This window comes from Thunnus thynnus, chromosome 18 (genome assembly GCF_963924715.1).
Source record: "Thunnus thynnus chromosome 18, fThuThy2.1, whole genome shotgun sequence".
NCBI lineage: Eukaryota > Metazoa > Chordata > Actinopteri > Scombriformes > Scombridae > Thunnus > Thunnus thynnus.
In genome coordinates, this window is record NC_089534.1 from 11413797 (window position 1) to 11430257 (window position 16461).

A 16461-nucleotide genomic window follows, 5' to 3' on the forward strand; every position below is an offset into this window, starting at 1 on the left:
TTTGATGTGCCTTTCTGAGGCTGCAATCTGGTGTTTTCTAACTGCTTTTAAACGGTGTGCCAACTCCACCTGCCCATTACTAGTGTATCACAGTGTGGCAGTTGAAAGAGCAAGAGAGAGCATCTTGCACTGCACAAGAAATGATGTAATAAGTTGGTCAAATTGAAATAAATGATGCAACCTGAGAGACATAGTTACTAACTAGCAAGTCTCAACTAAGACAAAGTCGTTGTGTCCAAACCTAGTAGGTCAGTTATAGTTTTAAGTTGGTGTGAAGTTTTGTCAGCATTTTCATTGTGGGGTCAATGTGTCAAATGTTGTGACCAGTCTATGGTCGTGACTGCTATTCAGTACAGGGCAATGAGTACCCTAAAGTAATTCAATTTAAACAGTATTTACAGATATTATGCCATGAGATTATAAATACGAAGGCTCAGTCACCATAAAGAGTTGAAAAAGCAGTAATTAAAGCACCAGAATTGCAGCTGATCTGGAGGTTTCTAAGAACTAAGAATATCTTGAGGTATTTTCTGAAAGCAGGTTGTAAGTTGAATAATTTATGAAGTCCTTCATTAATCCAAGACATCCTCAAAGGTGCTGTATAAGGTATATAAGGCAGAATAGGAATTCTATACAGTAGCAGTAAAGTATAACATTTCCATGTCACATTAACATGAACATAAATTTAAAATAAACAAACTGTAATATTTACCATGAATCGTGTTTGTCAAGTGTAGAATATTTTTGAAATTACATTTCATCCTTGCGAGAAACAAAGCTCATTTCTTTAAAGTTACATTTTTTTACCTTCAGTATTAAAACCCAGTGCTCTTTGTGTTTTAGCAGATGAACAAATGTTAGACAAGTTGTGAAATATAAAAACAACCTTTAATTTTTTTACTCAGAATTCACTATTCACTCTTACAACATTGTAAGATGCATGTAAATAAAAGACAGAAATATTATAAGACGCACTGGCTTATGTTTTAGCTCATTCTTGGCCTCCAGTAAGTTTATGGAACAGTTCGTCATCTAGCGTCTCGTTCTGGTCTTTAGATCGTGTGGAGAGGAAGATGTAACCGCCAATGAACTCATGGACCACCTTGCAGTCACAGCTCAAACAGCAGAAGGCTATTGTCACATTCTGGTCAAACTCTATGGTCACCTGAAATAAGACACAATAGATAATAAACAAAAACTGTTTTGACTACTCATTCCTTTTCCAATCCACCCCGATACCCAAACAAAGAAGAAGGAGAAGACAGCTGACATCATAACATATAGCACAATAATCCCACACCTGTCTTATCTCCCAGTTGACGTTCCACTGCTTCATATTGGCGAACCTCCACGTAGTGACAGGCAGGCCAGAGGACATGTCAAGACGAATCAGACGATTGTATGAGATCCCAAGAATCTCATCTTTCTTACTGCCCTTAAATCTGGAGCACATAAAAAGAGAACCCCTCAAATTATCATTCATGAATAATATGCAGATGTTGAAGTAAGTCACCAGTTGTATGTTTATTATACCTAAATATATGCACCGTACCTAACAATGTAGTAGTTGATACCAAACTCTGGGAGTGACTGCCAGGCCTGGATGAAGCGCATCTTGGCCTCCATTAGGGACAACCGTGCTATGTTCTGATGGGCCTCAAGGATTCGTGCTGTCAGCTTGAAAAAAATCACCAGAGGCAGATTTAGTAAATATATTAAGTGATGTAACGCTGATGCTGTTGGCAATGTCAAGTATGTTGCACGTAGCTTTTCAACAGACCTGTTTGGTCTTGTGCTTCTTGGCGTAGCGTGGGGAAACAAAACACTCAGCATTCATGTCCATAGCGTCAAGGTCGGGAGCTGCATGGCCAGGAGGGGGCGCCAGGCTCTTCATTTGCAAGAACGACTGGATGTTCTTCACTTCTGACTTGTAGGAGCTGTAGGCCATTGTCTTGCCTTTGGAGGCTAGGATACATGCTGCTTTCCACTTGGCATATTGTGTTTCCTGCAGCAGAATGAAATCACAGTGCAATAACAAATTAGCCTTATGCTTATATATGCACAACCTGCAGGAAAATGAAAAAGAGGTTAACACAGGAAAAGAAAATCATAAGCATGCAGATGAGTGTGGCCTTACATTGTCACATCGGATGTACACCTCGTTCATCCCATCAGCAACTGGCAGCAGGAGCTTGATGCCAAACTTCTTGTCTGTGACGTTGACGTCGGGGACTACCTCACAGCCTGTCAAATGAACAGGAGGAAAATGTCCTGACTTTAGCATTAGAGGCACTGCAGCAAGATACAGTAGATCTGCTGGTATTACCACAGAAAAAAAGCTATTATTGTGGTTGCAGCTTAAACGAGAATACGACTGAATTTAGATGCTACTTTGGACAATGGTAGTCAACACTGAATGCTTTTTCCTAATGATCAATAACACGGGGGAGCAGTTTGTCTCACCCATTATCTACAGTATTATGTTTAATATTTGCATATGCACCTCCATATCTAAATTGTACGTTTATATAACATTTCATTTATTACAAAGTAATGATAATATCTCGGTTCCCTGTTTTCTAGACTTTGTAGAGAATGGCTCATGCTCACTGGGCTGCTCAAAGTCATAATTACACATCATGGGAATGCTTAAATTGAATGTTATTCATCAATAATACAGCACACAATAAACACTGTTTTTAACATCATTTCCTTCCTCTGACCTCGAAGGTGAAACTGCTCTATGGGTTCTCCGTTGGAGGTCTCCTTGTTCTTGTAGTAGGAGATGGTGGTATCCTTGAATACAAACCAGTACTCTTTGTAAGGCCGGAGTGTCAGTCTTTTTGGTCTGAGGTAAGACAGAAAAAAAGAAGAGAAAAAAAATCATTGTTTTTGCTCGCAATACAGTCTGTGATCTTATCTGAGTATAAGCCAGGCGACTAGGGGGGTTATGAGGCAAATTCAAAAAATAGCACAGGCTACATATTCAGAGTGTGAGCTGCAAGAATATTTTGCTTTCTCAGGTTGTCTCTTTTGATTTAATATCAGCTGGCCTAGAGGCCATTGTAAGATAAAAGCAAAATCAGACAAAAAGTATAAATGCTTCTCCCCTGTCCACTAAATCATCTTCAAACTTATCCTGCAAACCACTATTTTTGAGATTTTTACATCAGTTATTGACAATGGCATCTTCTTACTTAATATAATAGATACAGTATAATGAATAAAGGTGGGTTTACCTAAACAGCCGGAGGGAATCTGCCAGCTCTGGAATGTCTGTAATGTCTTCCTAGAGGGGGGACAAACAACTGTCAATTATCTTATGTCCTCTTGTGACATCACCATGTTGAGACATGCAATCAGCGGAGGCCTACCTATCAACTCCGGCTTAAAAAACAGGTGTTCTACTGTAACAGACCTGAAAACATTAAAATTATAGTCAATATTCAGTCCAAAAAAATGTTTACCAGAATTCTGTCTGTGTGTCCACCTTCAAGTGTCACCTCAAGGTTGGATAGGGCGGCCTCTACTTCATCTATTTCTGGTTCGTTGGAGTGGTCCAGTGGCTCATTTGACATTGTCAGTTTACAAATGTGATACTGGAAAAAAAAAAAAGCTTTTACTCCTGATATGAAAACTCTGAACTTAACTTCCTAATAGCAATGATCTAACATTTAGTTTTGCAAGTACAAGTCATTATGATGTTCTCCGACATGACTTAAGAGGTTATGCAAGCATGGCATGAGTCAGAGTAAGGTTTGAGCAGATCCCTGTGTGCCAGCCATTGCACCAATGTGTAGGTGAGTGCAATACTAATCTCCTTTTGAATCACTGTGATTTCTGAATCACTGTCCCAATGGTTGCAAAATAACAGATGAACGGATCAGAAATGGGCTGAAATGCCACGGCTAAAACTTTCCAGCCATTATCATTAATTCCTTATAGCAAATATATCAGAACGGGGAGCTTGAATTCTTACATTACTACTTTTCCCGCTACTCAGTTTCGCTCCCTATACTTCTCTTTCTATGTCTCCGCCTGTACCTCCCATCCTCCCTCTCCATGGGGATTTTCCTCATGTCTTGACACGTCCTCATACGGATTTAAACACCAAGCCTGCTCGCCTGGATGGATAATATTCTGAGTTTCCAGACACACATAGTGTATACTTAAAGCTAATTTGGTCCACATTACTGTTCCCCCAGAGAATTGTGGTTCATGATTACAAGCCAGTTTGAATCAGGATTTTTATAATTAGCACCATAAGCAAGTTTACTTCTGAAATATAAAAATGCTTGCAAGTGTTTAGCTTTCATCACCATGTGTATTATCTGTGAATATATATGTGTCATCAGTTTTACAGTGCTAAAGGTTGAGGTTTTAGCAGTTCTCCAGTTATAACAGTACATTTATAATGGACTTTGTAGAGTTATTATTAGGTGATACAGTGGGATAGTGGTTAGCCCTGACAGAGCAAAGCAGGAAGGTCTTAGTGAAGGGAACTAGCTTCTGCCAGTGCCATGTTTCCATCCGAAATACAAACAGCACCTTATAACCCTTTTATAACTGTGATGGGTTCATGTTCACCTGCAGTGAAGCAAACATCAGCATTTCTTCCTCAGTGCAATCTATCTCCTCCAGCAGGACGGACCAGCGAGCCTGTTCATACAGCTGGGTTATCCTGACAGCATCATACTAAAAAACAAAAACATGAGTCCACATACACTCAAATTTGGTTCAACAGCTTCAAACCAGGACTGCAGTTATTTATTTTTTTTGTCAAGGATAAATTTTGGGTGTCTTACTTTAGGGTTGAGGTCAAAGAAGACATTGTACTTAAAGCGTAGCAATAGCTTGTCCTCATCTTGAATGTCTTGTTCCATAAGGGAACGAGATGAGTCCAACCACCTGTAAATCACAACCAATCAGATGAGCTGTGGATAGAAATATCATCCAAAATGTATACAACTGCCAGTTATGAATCAAACTATCACTGAAAGGTTCCAGTGAAAAGTTAATTTAAACATTTCATCTACCCTGCATTGTTGATTGCTTTGTCCACCAGCGAGAGTGGCTGGTATATCTTGGCCAGCTCAGCAGGTGGCAAGTTGGGCAGGCATTCAGCTAAAGGGTTTTCTCCAAACCAAAGGCTCGTGGCAGACACTGGCATCCCGTTCTCTGGGTCGTAGGTTGCCGTCATGGTCTTACTGTACATTGCGCCTTGTTTGAGGATAATTAAATGAATTAAAATAGAGTTTTCCAAAAAATGCTAAAATTCAGCATATCTTCATATTAACAGGGAATTTTAAGGAATTTGATGCGGAAAGGCATTTCGATTCGAGATCAGCTCCCTGTCAAATAGCATAGGAGGTGTCAGAGTTTGAAAAGACAACTCTTACAACTCTCACATGAGAAGTTTGACAGAAAAGTTAAGGCTCATGAAAACAAAATACAGCTCCAAGTTATAACTTGACATTAAAGAAGGCAGATATCAAAGGTCTTAATTAGAGTTAATGCTGGTGTGGTATCTGTACTGGATGTTCACAGGGCAAAGAAGTGCGGCTGTGGTTGTATGCGTGTGTGAGCGTGCACAAAAGAGTGTGTTAGGGAAATCCTTAAGAACATAGCAGCATACTGAACAATTCTTTCTGATCTCACTGATGAAAACTGTGGCCTGTCAAATCTCAGCAGTACGATTCATAGATGTTCCTCATTTCTGCTCCTCCTGCTCCAGCAAAAGTAACTCCTATCCAGTCTTAATGGGTATCATATCATAATGGGTAAGTTCAAACACTCAGTCAGCCCACAATTCAGTCCAGTAGACCAGAATCTTTAAAAACAAAACAAATCAGAAATAAGCCAACATGAAGAGGGAAATATTATGCAGTCATGTATTTAAAAAAATAAAAAATAAAATAAAAATATATGTATATAATTCAAATGTGCTGTGAGATAAATTTTAGATCATATTGTCAAGCCCAAAGCATTTCTGTCATGCCTCCCTTAAAAAAAGCAATAAATACATGCATAAATAAATCTCGCTAAACTTAACATTGATAGCCTTGCTAGCATCAAAGTACTTTGTTGTTCCCAAATGAATTAGATTCATAGAACTTTTTCACAGCAGACATTTTGACTTGTCATAGCGGGAAAAGCACAGGTGGAACTAATAACCATAATGATGGCTCAGTTCCAGCAATTAATGCAATGTAAACTGTGATTTGAGAGCTCAGGTGTATCAGTTTATCTTGTAGATAAACTGATACACTTGTGCTCTTAGTACTGATATGGATTTCTAATCATGTTGCGCTTCATATGATGCATCTTTTTCTTATGACCGTTTGAGTATTAGCCTGAATCTTTTCAGAAATGCTGCAGATTGCTTTTGACACAGTATTAGGTGCTGCTGTGCTGTGATTTTTTTTAAAGCCATATTAAGAAACAGCCATGTATTTCACAGTACCTGATCCTCCGGGTAAATCGATGTCCCAGATGTCATTGTGTGCCGAGTTCTTGTCTTTCTTCTTCTTCTTCTTGGAGGGATCATCTGGAGGCTTTAGCAGGGACAGTTCCTCTGGCCTCCTGATGTCTGGGATGGAACGAAGAGGAGAAAGTGTGAGGGATCAGGAAAGATATATCAAGGTTATTTCTGTATAAGACATAAAATCATAACAAAAGCAACAAGGGCAGAGGGGCACTTTAATCAAATAGAACAGAAGACACTTACTGAGTATTTGACAGATCTCTGTCACCGTCTTGAAGACAACGCAGGAGAAGCTGACAGTCATTTTGATGGTTTTCATATTGGGGAGCTGCAACAAAAGGGGTTTGTGCTGGGGTGTGTAGCGCAGGTCAGCGTCCGCCTGTGTAACAAAACAATTTTAAATCATATGAACTACACTTGCAGCATCCATGTATTTATACTCTCTCCTTCCCTATTGTGCTGGTGATCTTGTAACCTTGTCTGGGTGTAGAGCAACTTCCCCTGTCACTTTATGCTAGTTTTTTTTCACATTTGGTATCATGCTGGAATGATTTGTGAAATGTATGCACAGAGGGAAAATGTAGTATGAAGAGACGCATGTGTTGCCTACATTACACATGCAATGTAGGTAATGGTCACCTACAATAGAAGTAAGCTTATTTTCAAGGGGAATTCGGACACATTAAAATACTTGTGTCTATTTAAACCCAACCCACAACTATGTGTTTTCTTCATATGAGGAAATTGGCTACAGTACATCAACACTGGCTGAACCACTACTTTAAATAGTAACTGCATTGCTCTAATTTTGTCTCCCTAATTGGTCCGCACAAAGAAGTTGGTTTCTTTGTTAACAGTGAGATCTTAACCAGAATTTTAAAGAAAAAATGCTCGGGCTAGAACAATGCCTGGCTGTACGACTTGCATGTGAATGATAGACTGAACAGATGTTTCTGGCTGGGCTGAAGAGGTTAATAAAAAACAGGGTATGATTTTATGTAGCACCTTGCAAGGGTGGCATACACAATTAGCCAGAATTTAACACTGAATTTAATTATTACGGCTTTGACTGGAGAATTCTACTGTGCCATGGGTATTCAGATAGTTTTCCATCTTTCTATGAATACATTTCATGGGGAATTTTGTATGTTTTGGGAGTTGAAATGTTCAATTTGGCATCCATAATACCTGAACTCCATATTTGTCCAAGGTCCAGTGGGTCTTCAGCAGCCAGCATTTTCTCTGTTCCCACCACAGGGCATGGTCTGACCAGTCCTGAGGGGCTTCTGCAGACAGACAGATTAAGTAAAACATATTACTACTATATTACTGTCACATAGCAAGTTTGAAGAGTAGTACACACCCCAAAGTTATTGCACACATTTACACGTCAAGTTTTCTTGAGGTGGAGCTCTGTCTTTTATTCTTCATACAACTACTGTTGCTAACAACGCAAACGTCCTGTACCCACTGTGTGGGTGGATGTGCATGATTAAAGTGTGGTCTTATGAGTCTAACTGCCATCATAGTCTGAGATCTGTCTGTTGATGACAAAATACTTAGTCATCTATTATATCCCTTGTTCCTTAAACCACCTTGTCGCCTTGATATTAATTCTCTCTTGCTTCCAGGGCATTGTATCAGATTAGACTCTGAACTTTGGCCCCTAGAGCAAACTAAGGCATTGTGGTAAAACATTGGCGCTGCAGTGTAGAAAAATGTAGGGCAAACAAGGGTGTGGCTTGACTGAATTACAGACCTGGCAGTGCAGCAGAGGGAGATCTAAGCATAAAACAAAGGATTAAAGATTTTTTTTTTTTTTACCAGGTAATCAAACCAAAATGGACTCCTTTAAATGTAAGCTTTAGAGTTTTGGTGCCTTTCTCAAGGGTACTTCAACGAGTGGATACAGGCTGTAGATTGGCTGCACAAGGATAGATTTTTACTTACTGATCTTCTCCACCAGTTTAAGCATGAGGCCTCCAATGTGCAAATCACCCTTCACTCTCAGTTTAAATCTCATGGACTCATCCCCGTCTTTTTGATCCACATGCACGGACAGCTCCCATGATGTGTCTCCATATTCTGCAGCTGTGATCATTGCCCTGTCATAAAAAGACAGAGGTGAGGCAGTGGATAGATCACAAAACTAGGTTTCGATATCCCCATCAACAAAGGAACACCACAAGGAATATTGGAAAGAAAAACCTACTGCTGTCTCTAATTAGATCCATGGTGGGGGAATCCCACTAAAATATGTAGATTCCTTTCTTGCTTTCCTTTGTTTTGAAGATTAGGAAACATCTGGGATTAAAGCATGAGTCAGTAGATTAAGTGTTTCTCTACATCCCGTGGGAACATCCAAATTAACATGGCCAGCAGTTAACAAACACAGATCTCTCAATGTTTCTTGTCTTAACTGGCCACCAATGGAAATGATTTTCACGCTGCTTCTTCTGCAGTATCTCTGCAATGATACTGCAGCCCCCTAAGTACTCCTCTCAGCCAATTCATTTATAAATAAGATATCAGCGAACACACAGGCTGGCAGATTCACTGGCTGGTGCCACCAGGAAAAAGAGATGAGACTGCAGAGCAAACGGTAAACACAGCAGAAACGACACAGCTGTAGAGCTAACAGAGAGTGAGGCACAAGTATGGTGGTGGATTGTTGCATTTTCATTTTGACAAAGACTTAAAGACATCAGGCAGGTGGGAAAGGATAGAGGAGGGGAAGAGGAGAAGGAGGAGGAGGAGGAGGAGAGGGGTGGTAGCTGTGGAATGTGTGACGAGCAGGGACACGAATCTGGTGCAGGAGAGACCACGCAAAACAACAATCTCCACATACTGCACCAATCTCCCTTCATTCAGATCTGAAAATTTGGCAAACAAAACGATGCAAACTCATTCACGCACATTAGTCTAGACCCGAGTTATTACAGAAATACTGGTTGCATCTGTCTCATTTGTCATGGGTAACACAGTGGAAGAGTATATGCTGTGTGAAGCAGTGTTGCCAGGAGGCTAGGTTTAATGAACACACTCTGCTCTCTTTGTGCTGCTCCCTCCCTATGCAGCTGTAGGGTGCAGTTAAAAGTTTCAGCTTGCGTGTCTGCTGAGGGAAGAAGGCTTGTTGAGATGTGTCAGAGTGTGATGAATTGACTCACAAATTATTACAAAATAATACCATAAAAATGTTAGAAGGAGCAGTGATGTAATTTGGGGCATAATCCAAACAGCGATCAGCATACAGAAAAGTCCAATATAGGCCTCTTAAAAATGCTTTACAGAGCTCTGATATTCTAAATCCTTAAAAGTTATGTGAACCACGTTAAGGAGGCTTTAATCTAAATCTTCTAATGTATAGGTAAACCTGTTAAAGTTCAAAATCCATTCAAACCTGAATTAAAGGAGTGGACTTTCAAGAGGGCAAGCAGGACTGGGAAAAGACCGAAATACAACAAATGTCATACCCTTCTTTACAAACCAACTGCACAAACAAGAGACATAATGGCCAAAAGCACAATACATAAATAAATTAATAATTCATACCAAGGCGAATGGTCAGAAACATCAAACTGAAAGTGATATGACACCGCTGGTCGCAATCACCATAAAAGCCTTATCACTTGACCCCACGATGTGATTCATGCTTTTTATGATTTTATGATATGCTCTTATCACAGAAAGGCTATAAAATCTAACACGACTGAATCATCGCTGAATCATTATATGATGTGTTTTTCCCCGTCAAGGACACGAAAATCCTGCTTTTTTTAAAAAAAAAAAAAAAAAAAAAAAAAACCCAGCTGATAAAACTAACGTTAATGTTTTTCCCGCCGCAATTTCGTAGAAGTCAAGAAACCACTTTTACCTTGATTGAAAGTTTCCTGTCGGTGAGTATTCCTAGAAACTTGTGAGGTAAAGGCGAATAAGGAATAAGGCTCCTTTGAGAGTTGAACACGCCCCGTTCAGACAGGTAAGATAGAGAGGAGGAGATCATCAGAGGGAACAACTGTTGAGCAAAGGTGGGGCTGTGTTCACACAGTTGTAAATTTTTCGGGATATAATAAATTTACGACACACTGTGGTAATGAGCAACGTTACCTCAAAATTAGCTAACATTAACAATGTCTGCTTTATGTTAATGATTGTACTCCCTTGTTATAGTGTGTTATTGACAACATAACAATGAAATAAGTTAATACACTTTGGAAAACATTGAGCATAGCTGAAACAAAAATATTTGTGTATTAGTCTTCTTTACATTATAAATTAACCAAAATTTAAAAAGGGGACAAAAAGAAAATAGCAGTTAGCAACAGTTTAGTTGGCCTAAATTAAAATTTTCCTTTAAAGGACCATTGTGTAGGTTTTACTGGTATCTAGCGGTGAGGTTGCAGACCCAGGAATAGTGCCAGGCTGTGAACATAGACTGTATAAAAATACTGGACGTAGCTACTGTGATGTCGCCCATTGGTTTGAAGCCTTGAGTTCTGCATTTTGACCGTCACTATCTTGGATTTTCGAAGCCAGACGTGACTATACTTGGACGAGAGGGTTGAGCTGACCCTAACTAGCTGCCAACTTGGTTGGAACAGTGCATTTAAAATTTATGGTTAAGTGTGATAATGCTAATGCTAGTGCTAATTTTCGCTAGGGAAAAACGGGCTTAAGACTATTAAAATAAAATGGACTTACCGGGAAAAACTGAACACCTGACTCCTTAGTGCGTCTTTTAGTACAAACAAACACTGAACAAGACCAAAATGTTACAATTAACTTTCATGAACTGAAAACACACTAACAATAACAACAGCTAAGGCTACGCCTATACTACAAAGAGGTCAGAAGATGAAAAGAAGTAAAATCATCAGGAGATAAGAAAAGGTAGTAAAAACAGCAAGACCATAAAAATAAGTTTTGAGCTGCTTCAACAGAATAAAATATCAACAGAGGATACTTGTCTAATATGTGGTGGGAGTTTGTTCTAGATCTTTGTTGCATACCTGCAAAAAGCTGACTCACCATACTTTTTGCATTGTATTTGTGGTACATTTAACAACAGCGTTAACAAGTAAAAGAATTTTAAAATCTATCCTCAATTTTTCAGGTAGCCAATGCAATGATGCTAATACTGGTGTAATATGTTCCCTTTTCTTAGTTTTGGTTAAAATTCTTGCTGCTGAATTTTGAACAAGTTGCAGCCGATCAATGGTTTTATTTGACAAACTAGCATAAAGTGCATTACAATAATCTAAGCATGAAAAAACAAAAGCATGAGTTAGTTTCTTGGCATCTTCCAAAGTAAGGTAGGGTCTGACTCTTGCAATATTTCTTAAATGATAGAAAGCTATCTTTGTAACGTTGTGGATATGACTTCTAAAATTCAATTCAGAGTTGAGGATAACACCAAAGTTTTTCACTTCTGGTTTAATTACAGCATCATGTGATGCTATTTGGCCCAAAAAGACTGTTTCCCTTGGACTTACGTTGTGAAAGGGACGTCTGTAAATCAGAGGATTTTTTTTGTTGAGCATCACAACCCCCACGAAATGACTCACCTCAGAATTTGATCCGTTTGGTCCGATCACATTTCAAAAGTCTAGAAGAGCCACGCAATTTCATTGTTTTATCCCCATTCAAGTTAGCTGGGGGGCTAAACCGGAAGTAGCTGGCTTGGCTGGCAAACGGCACTAGTGCGCTTGTTCTATGGGCCCTACAGATGTGGAAACAATGCAGAAGTAGTTGAACTTTTTTGGCTTCGTGAATGGGGCCCCATCTCCAACGCTGTATCCAGTTCTCTGTATACATCCATGGTTGCAGATGCAACCAACTGATAACCTCTCCCCTCCCCCTTCCCCCTTCCAAGTGTGTTGGAGAACCTACAGTGGCCATGAAATTCACAAAAAACACGAAAGGCCCCCCTTAGAACCAGTGTTTGGTTTGTCTGTTCTGGGTTACTGTAGAAACATGGTGGTGCAACATGGCGGGCTCCATGGAAGGGGACCCGCTCCCTCTGTAGATATAAAGGGCTGATTCTAAGGTAAAACAACGATTCTTATTTCAGGTGATTATACACTAATTAAAACATACTTGAATATTATATTCCATTTCTGCCAATATTTCTGCCAATAGATCCCCATAAATCCTACACACTGGCTCTTTAACACCTATGTTTATATTTTATTGATTACGGCTTGTGATGTGAAAATACCAATTCAACTGAACCCAGAAAAAAATAGGTGAGATACATTTGATTTAAACCTTTGATTGGTTGATTATGACTGGCTAATCACAGATTAATGGATTGATACCAGACTAGATGTGTGAATACATGTTTATGCAAGTGTGCAGTGTTTGGTCAATTTAGTTTAGTTTATTAGTTTATTTAACAGGGGCCATGCACAACACAGCCATGCACAATGTTTAGACACAAGGGCCAGTCCACCCAATATTATGAATAATTGTAAGCTTATTAGTCATAGGTAGTACCACTCGGCCTGTGGAAACAGTTGTGTGAGCCACTTGTTTCTGTGGCAATGACATGAGTTTTATATAAAAGTTTTAAATAAAAATAATCATGGTGAAGTGTAGGATTCAGCAGGTTTTGAGCTTGACCTATAGGGACTAAAAGCCAGGATATCTCAGCCTGTGCTACTTTGATTTTTACCATTCTTTTTTCAAATATGTCCTTACAAGTCCCCCAACTTTAAGGTAGTGCACTAATAAATTGCTGGCATACCCCTATAAGAAATTAACACACAATCCCTAATTATACATGCAGCAAATAAGTGACAATCATATAGAGTAGTTGCTCTGTTTGTCAAAATACAAAGTTAAAATCTTTACCTTTAATCTTGACCAATCATCACAAACTCGAAGGGCTTAAAAGTATAGGTGATGTGAAAATATCATATCAGGGCTGTTTCTCCAGTTGAGGTGGATTTAAAGAAACGATCCCACAACGTGATGAATAATAACTTACTGGTATACTGGAAGGTGAGCAGATGAATCAGCCCACCTTCCTTAATGCCCACATCTCTCCCAATGAGTAAATCAAGATGAATCATCAGAGTTTGTCTTCTCCACATGGTAATATTGCCAACTTAAGAAACTACAATAACACATCAATTAAACTGATAGCTAGCATTTTTTTTCTTACCTTTTGTTTTTACCATTTTTGAACAGATGGTGTTATGCTGACAACCAGCTGAGTTATAGCCAGTTTTGTAACTTTTAATATGTAGGTGTTTTTTCATGATGTGGGCTTCTTCTGTTACAGTCATTTACTTGGTCATAAAGTGAGCCCATGTGTGAAGCCTGCCACCCCCTGGTTTCTTTTCATAAGAACACACACTATGTGTTTATTTTGGTTGGTACTTGAGCAAAACACATAGTATGAACACTAGATAAGGTCCTTGTGTATTTAAATGGAAAAGATAAATGAGATTAAGTCCCAAACGGGGTAATAAGGCAGCTTGAGCACAGATTGTTAACACATAAAACAAAAAAATAATGGGTTACATTTAAAAATAAATGTCTCAATTATGAAAAAATGACAATGACAAATGACACCATCGACATTAAGTTTACTGAAAATGCAACTTTTCTGTCATAATTTGACATTTAGCTGGGCATCTGATGCCTAAATTACATGCAAATTACTTTCTCCTGCATGATTTCATTTTCCTGTGCACCCCTCCACCAGGTGTGCATTAGACAACACTCAATTTCACCTTCAAATTGTAGAAAAACAAAGAATAGACAGAGGAAAAAAGATGAAAAATTAGTTTATCGTGCTTTAAATGTCCATAATAGGGCACACAAAAATTCTGTCATTTGAGTCTTAGTGGACGTAGACATTTTTAGTTGTTTAGTCATTTGTATGGTTTGTCAAGAGGCATGTAACTGGAAAATGATAGCATCGCAGTTATATTCACAAATATGCTTTGTTCTGTAAGAGTTCATTCTGCATGACTGAATTCATCTGCAGAGAGGCATTAATAAACAACTTGACATCACTCAGTTAAACTGGATGATTGATTAGTAGAGGAGGTCCTATGACTATTAATGGACAGATATTTTCTTTCATCCAGGACAACCTCACACAATATATTAATAAAGTTCTGTTGCTGCCACATAGTGGCGCCATTACACCATACCAGAGTTGGAGGAGAGAAAGACCCTAAATTTGTGAGCTAGATTTGAGAGAAAGGTGCTTCATGTCTTTGGATTAGAAATGGACTACTGTTTACTTTAACTCAGTGTTTTGTTTTTGTTTTGTTTTTTTAACATGTGTGTATTTTATGGCATGGGCTGAACCATACAGTTGCCATCTTGGGCAAATTCTAGTCTATATTAACTGGGAAAAGATCATTATTCCCTTTATTGCATGATATTTTTCTTAAAGGAAGATAGCAGGAGCTGACAATTGCCACTCTTGTTATTACAGCATGAAAATTACCAAAGTAATACCAATGAAATAGTTTTGAGTAGCTCTCAGTTTATGTCATATCACTAGCTGCTCTGGCTTTCTAGGTCGTGATTAGCAAACCATACCAGAAAAAAATACCACAAACCATCTCAGGTATCTTAAGCAGTGTCTCATTTTTGATTTGATGATTTCATATTTTATTGTTCAAGTGGGGAAATTGTCTTTTTATTTGTCCCATCCAGGGAAGACAGATGTCAGATTCAGCTGCACAAGAATGGCTCCAGACTTGGTAAGTATTCAAGGACACTTCAGCATGGTGGGAGTTTGCCAGCACAAGGTTTTAAACCTTGGTGCTGCAGCTGAAGGACAGTTTCTCTTGACCACTTGACCATTTTGACCACACCCTACAGATTAAATGAAGCAAACATGCCTGTGAGTCTATCTAAGCTCTCTGTTCCAGCTGAGTGTTTAGCAGTGGCCCATGAGGACATCTTGAGCCCTTGTGTAAGAGAGGAAATGTAAATTCCATGACAAAAACAAACAAATAAACCCTGAGCCTCATAAACTGTGTCATTGGTGGACAGGCACATGGAAAATAACATCATTTGGACCTGTCAGGCCTGGATAGAGTACAGACAAAGTAACACCATGTCCATGTCATCATGACACCTGTGGCTCTAAAGGCAACATGGTAAACACAGTGCAAGCTAAAGGAAAGGACAAATATCAACTTAGCTTCACTACAGTGCCTGGGAGAATGATAAAATGCAGTCTTCAGAGTGATGAGGAGAGAGAGAAGGAAAATTTTTGGACTGTGGTTTTAGACACAATAAATTACATCTACTGCCTGAAGCTGGTCTGAACCTACTTGGAAGCGGGTGGGAAACAACATCTGTAGAAGCCTTCGCCGGCTTTCTGTATTTATGGAAAGAGAAACCTCCCGGTGACCTGGGAACACGCTTACCCAATTAGCAGCCTCGCCGACGGATCAAATGGAAGTGAAAACATTCACTGCCGTGACGGAGACGCATCACAATGACCCATTCATGCTGCTGAGCCCCATGATTTGGGGGGTGGGGTGGGGTGGGGGGGTTGTTCTTCTAGGGATGTATTGGGGAGGTGGGATAAGCATGAGGGGGTAACGAATGCAACAAGAAACTAACTTACCTCACCACCTTCTTTGACGTGTCGATGGAGGCCTCATTCATGACTTAATATGGGTTCGGAGGTAAACACTGTTCAAAGGTGTTGTTTTCATAAGGTTACCAACCACTGCTCACCTCGGCGTTCCGCATCCCCTTCACCTCAGCCCCTGCATCCCCTTGGACGCTCCCACCCCTGCAACCCAACACAACCACTGGTCTTATCCTGTGGGACTAGAGCTGAGGGGGTCAGGAGGCCTGAGAAACAGCACTGGAAGAGAGGCTCTTGACAGCACAGGACTCTGGGGAACAAAAGCTACACTGCCTCATGGCTTGCAAAGTGTTACAGCTCTGATTTGTTTTTCTCTCTTTGAGGCAGCCAAATTCATGTCTTTGTT

General features: G+C 39.5%; 1 protein-coding gene across 3 annotated transcripts; it reads right to left on the reverse strand.

The window, feature by feature from the left end:
- Nucleotides 1-837: 837 nt before the first annotated feature.
- Nucleotides 838-11329, reverse strand: fermt1 (FERM domain containing kindlin 1). 3 transcript variants are annotated; one of them, XM_067572000.1, is made up of 16 exons: nt 11186-11329; nt 8435-8589; nt 7673-7770; nt 6728-6863; nt 6464-6589; nt 5037-5220; nt 4806-4908; nt 4588-4695; nt 3468-3599; nt 3240-3289; nt 2724-2848; nt 2138-2244; nt 1781-2005; nt 1553-1677; nt 1301-1442; nt 838-1165 (listed from the first exon to the last, which is right to left on the reverse strand). In XM_067572000.1, exons 2-16 carry the CDS (start codon nt 8583-8585, stop codon nt 992-994), a joined length of 1986 nt encoding a protein of 661 aa, XP_067428101.1. In that variant the 5' UTR covers nt 8586-8589; nt 11186-11329; the 3' UTR covers nt 838-991. The 3 variants fall into 3 exon arrangements, with proteins under 3 accessions (XP_067428101.1, XP_067428102.1, XP_067428100.1); XM_067572001.1 differs by lacking the exon at nt 11186-11329 and adding an exon at nt 8697-9785; XM_067571999.1 differs by lacking the exon at nt 11186-11329 and adding an exon at nt 10359-10513 and having other exon boundaries at nt 839-1165.
- Nucleotides 11330-16461: the final 5132 nt, after the last annotated feature.

What these genes read in the sequence shown, in the direction of transcription:
- fermt1 (XM_067572000.1), bottom strand. Translation starts at nt 8,585, where the DNA reads ATGATCACAGCTGCAGAATATGGAGACACATCATGGGAGCTGTCCGTG. An exon ending in TGGACAAATATGGAGTTCAG is followed by an intron (nt 6,864 to 7,672) that starts GTATTATGGATG and finishes TTTGTTACACAG; the next exon opens with GCGGACGCTGACCTGCGCTA. An exon ending in TCTTTGACCTCAACCCTAAA is followed by an intron (nt 4,696 to 4,805) that starts GTAAGACACCCA and finishes TTTGTTTTTTAG; the next exon opens with TATGATGCTGTCAGGATAAC.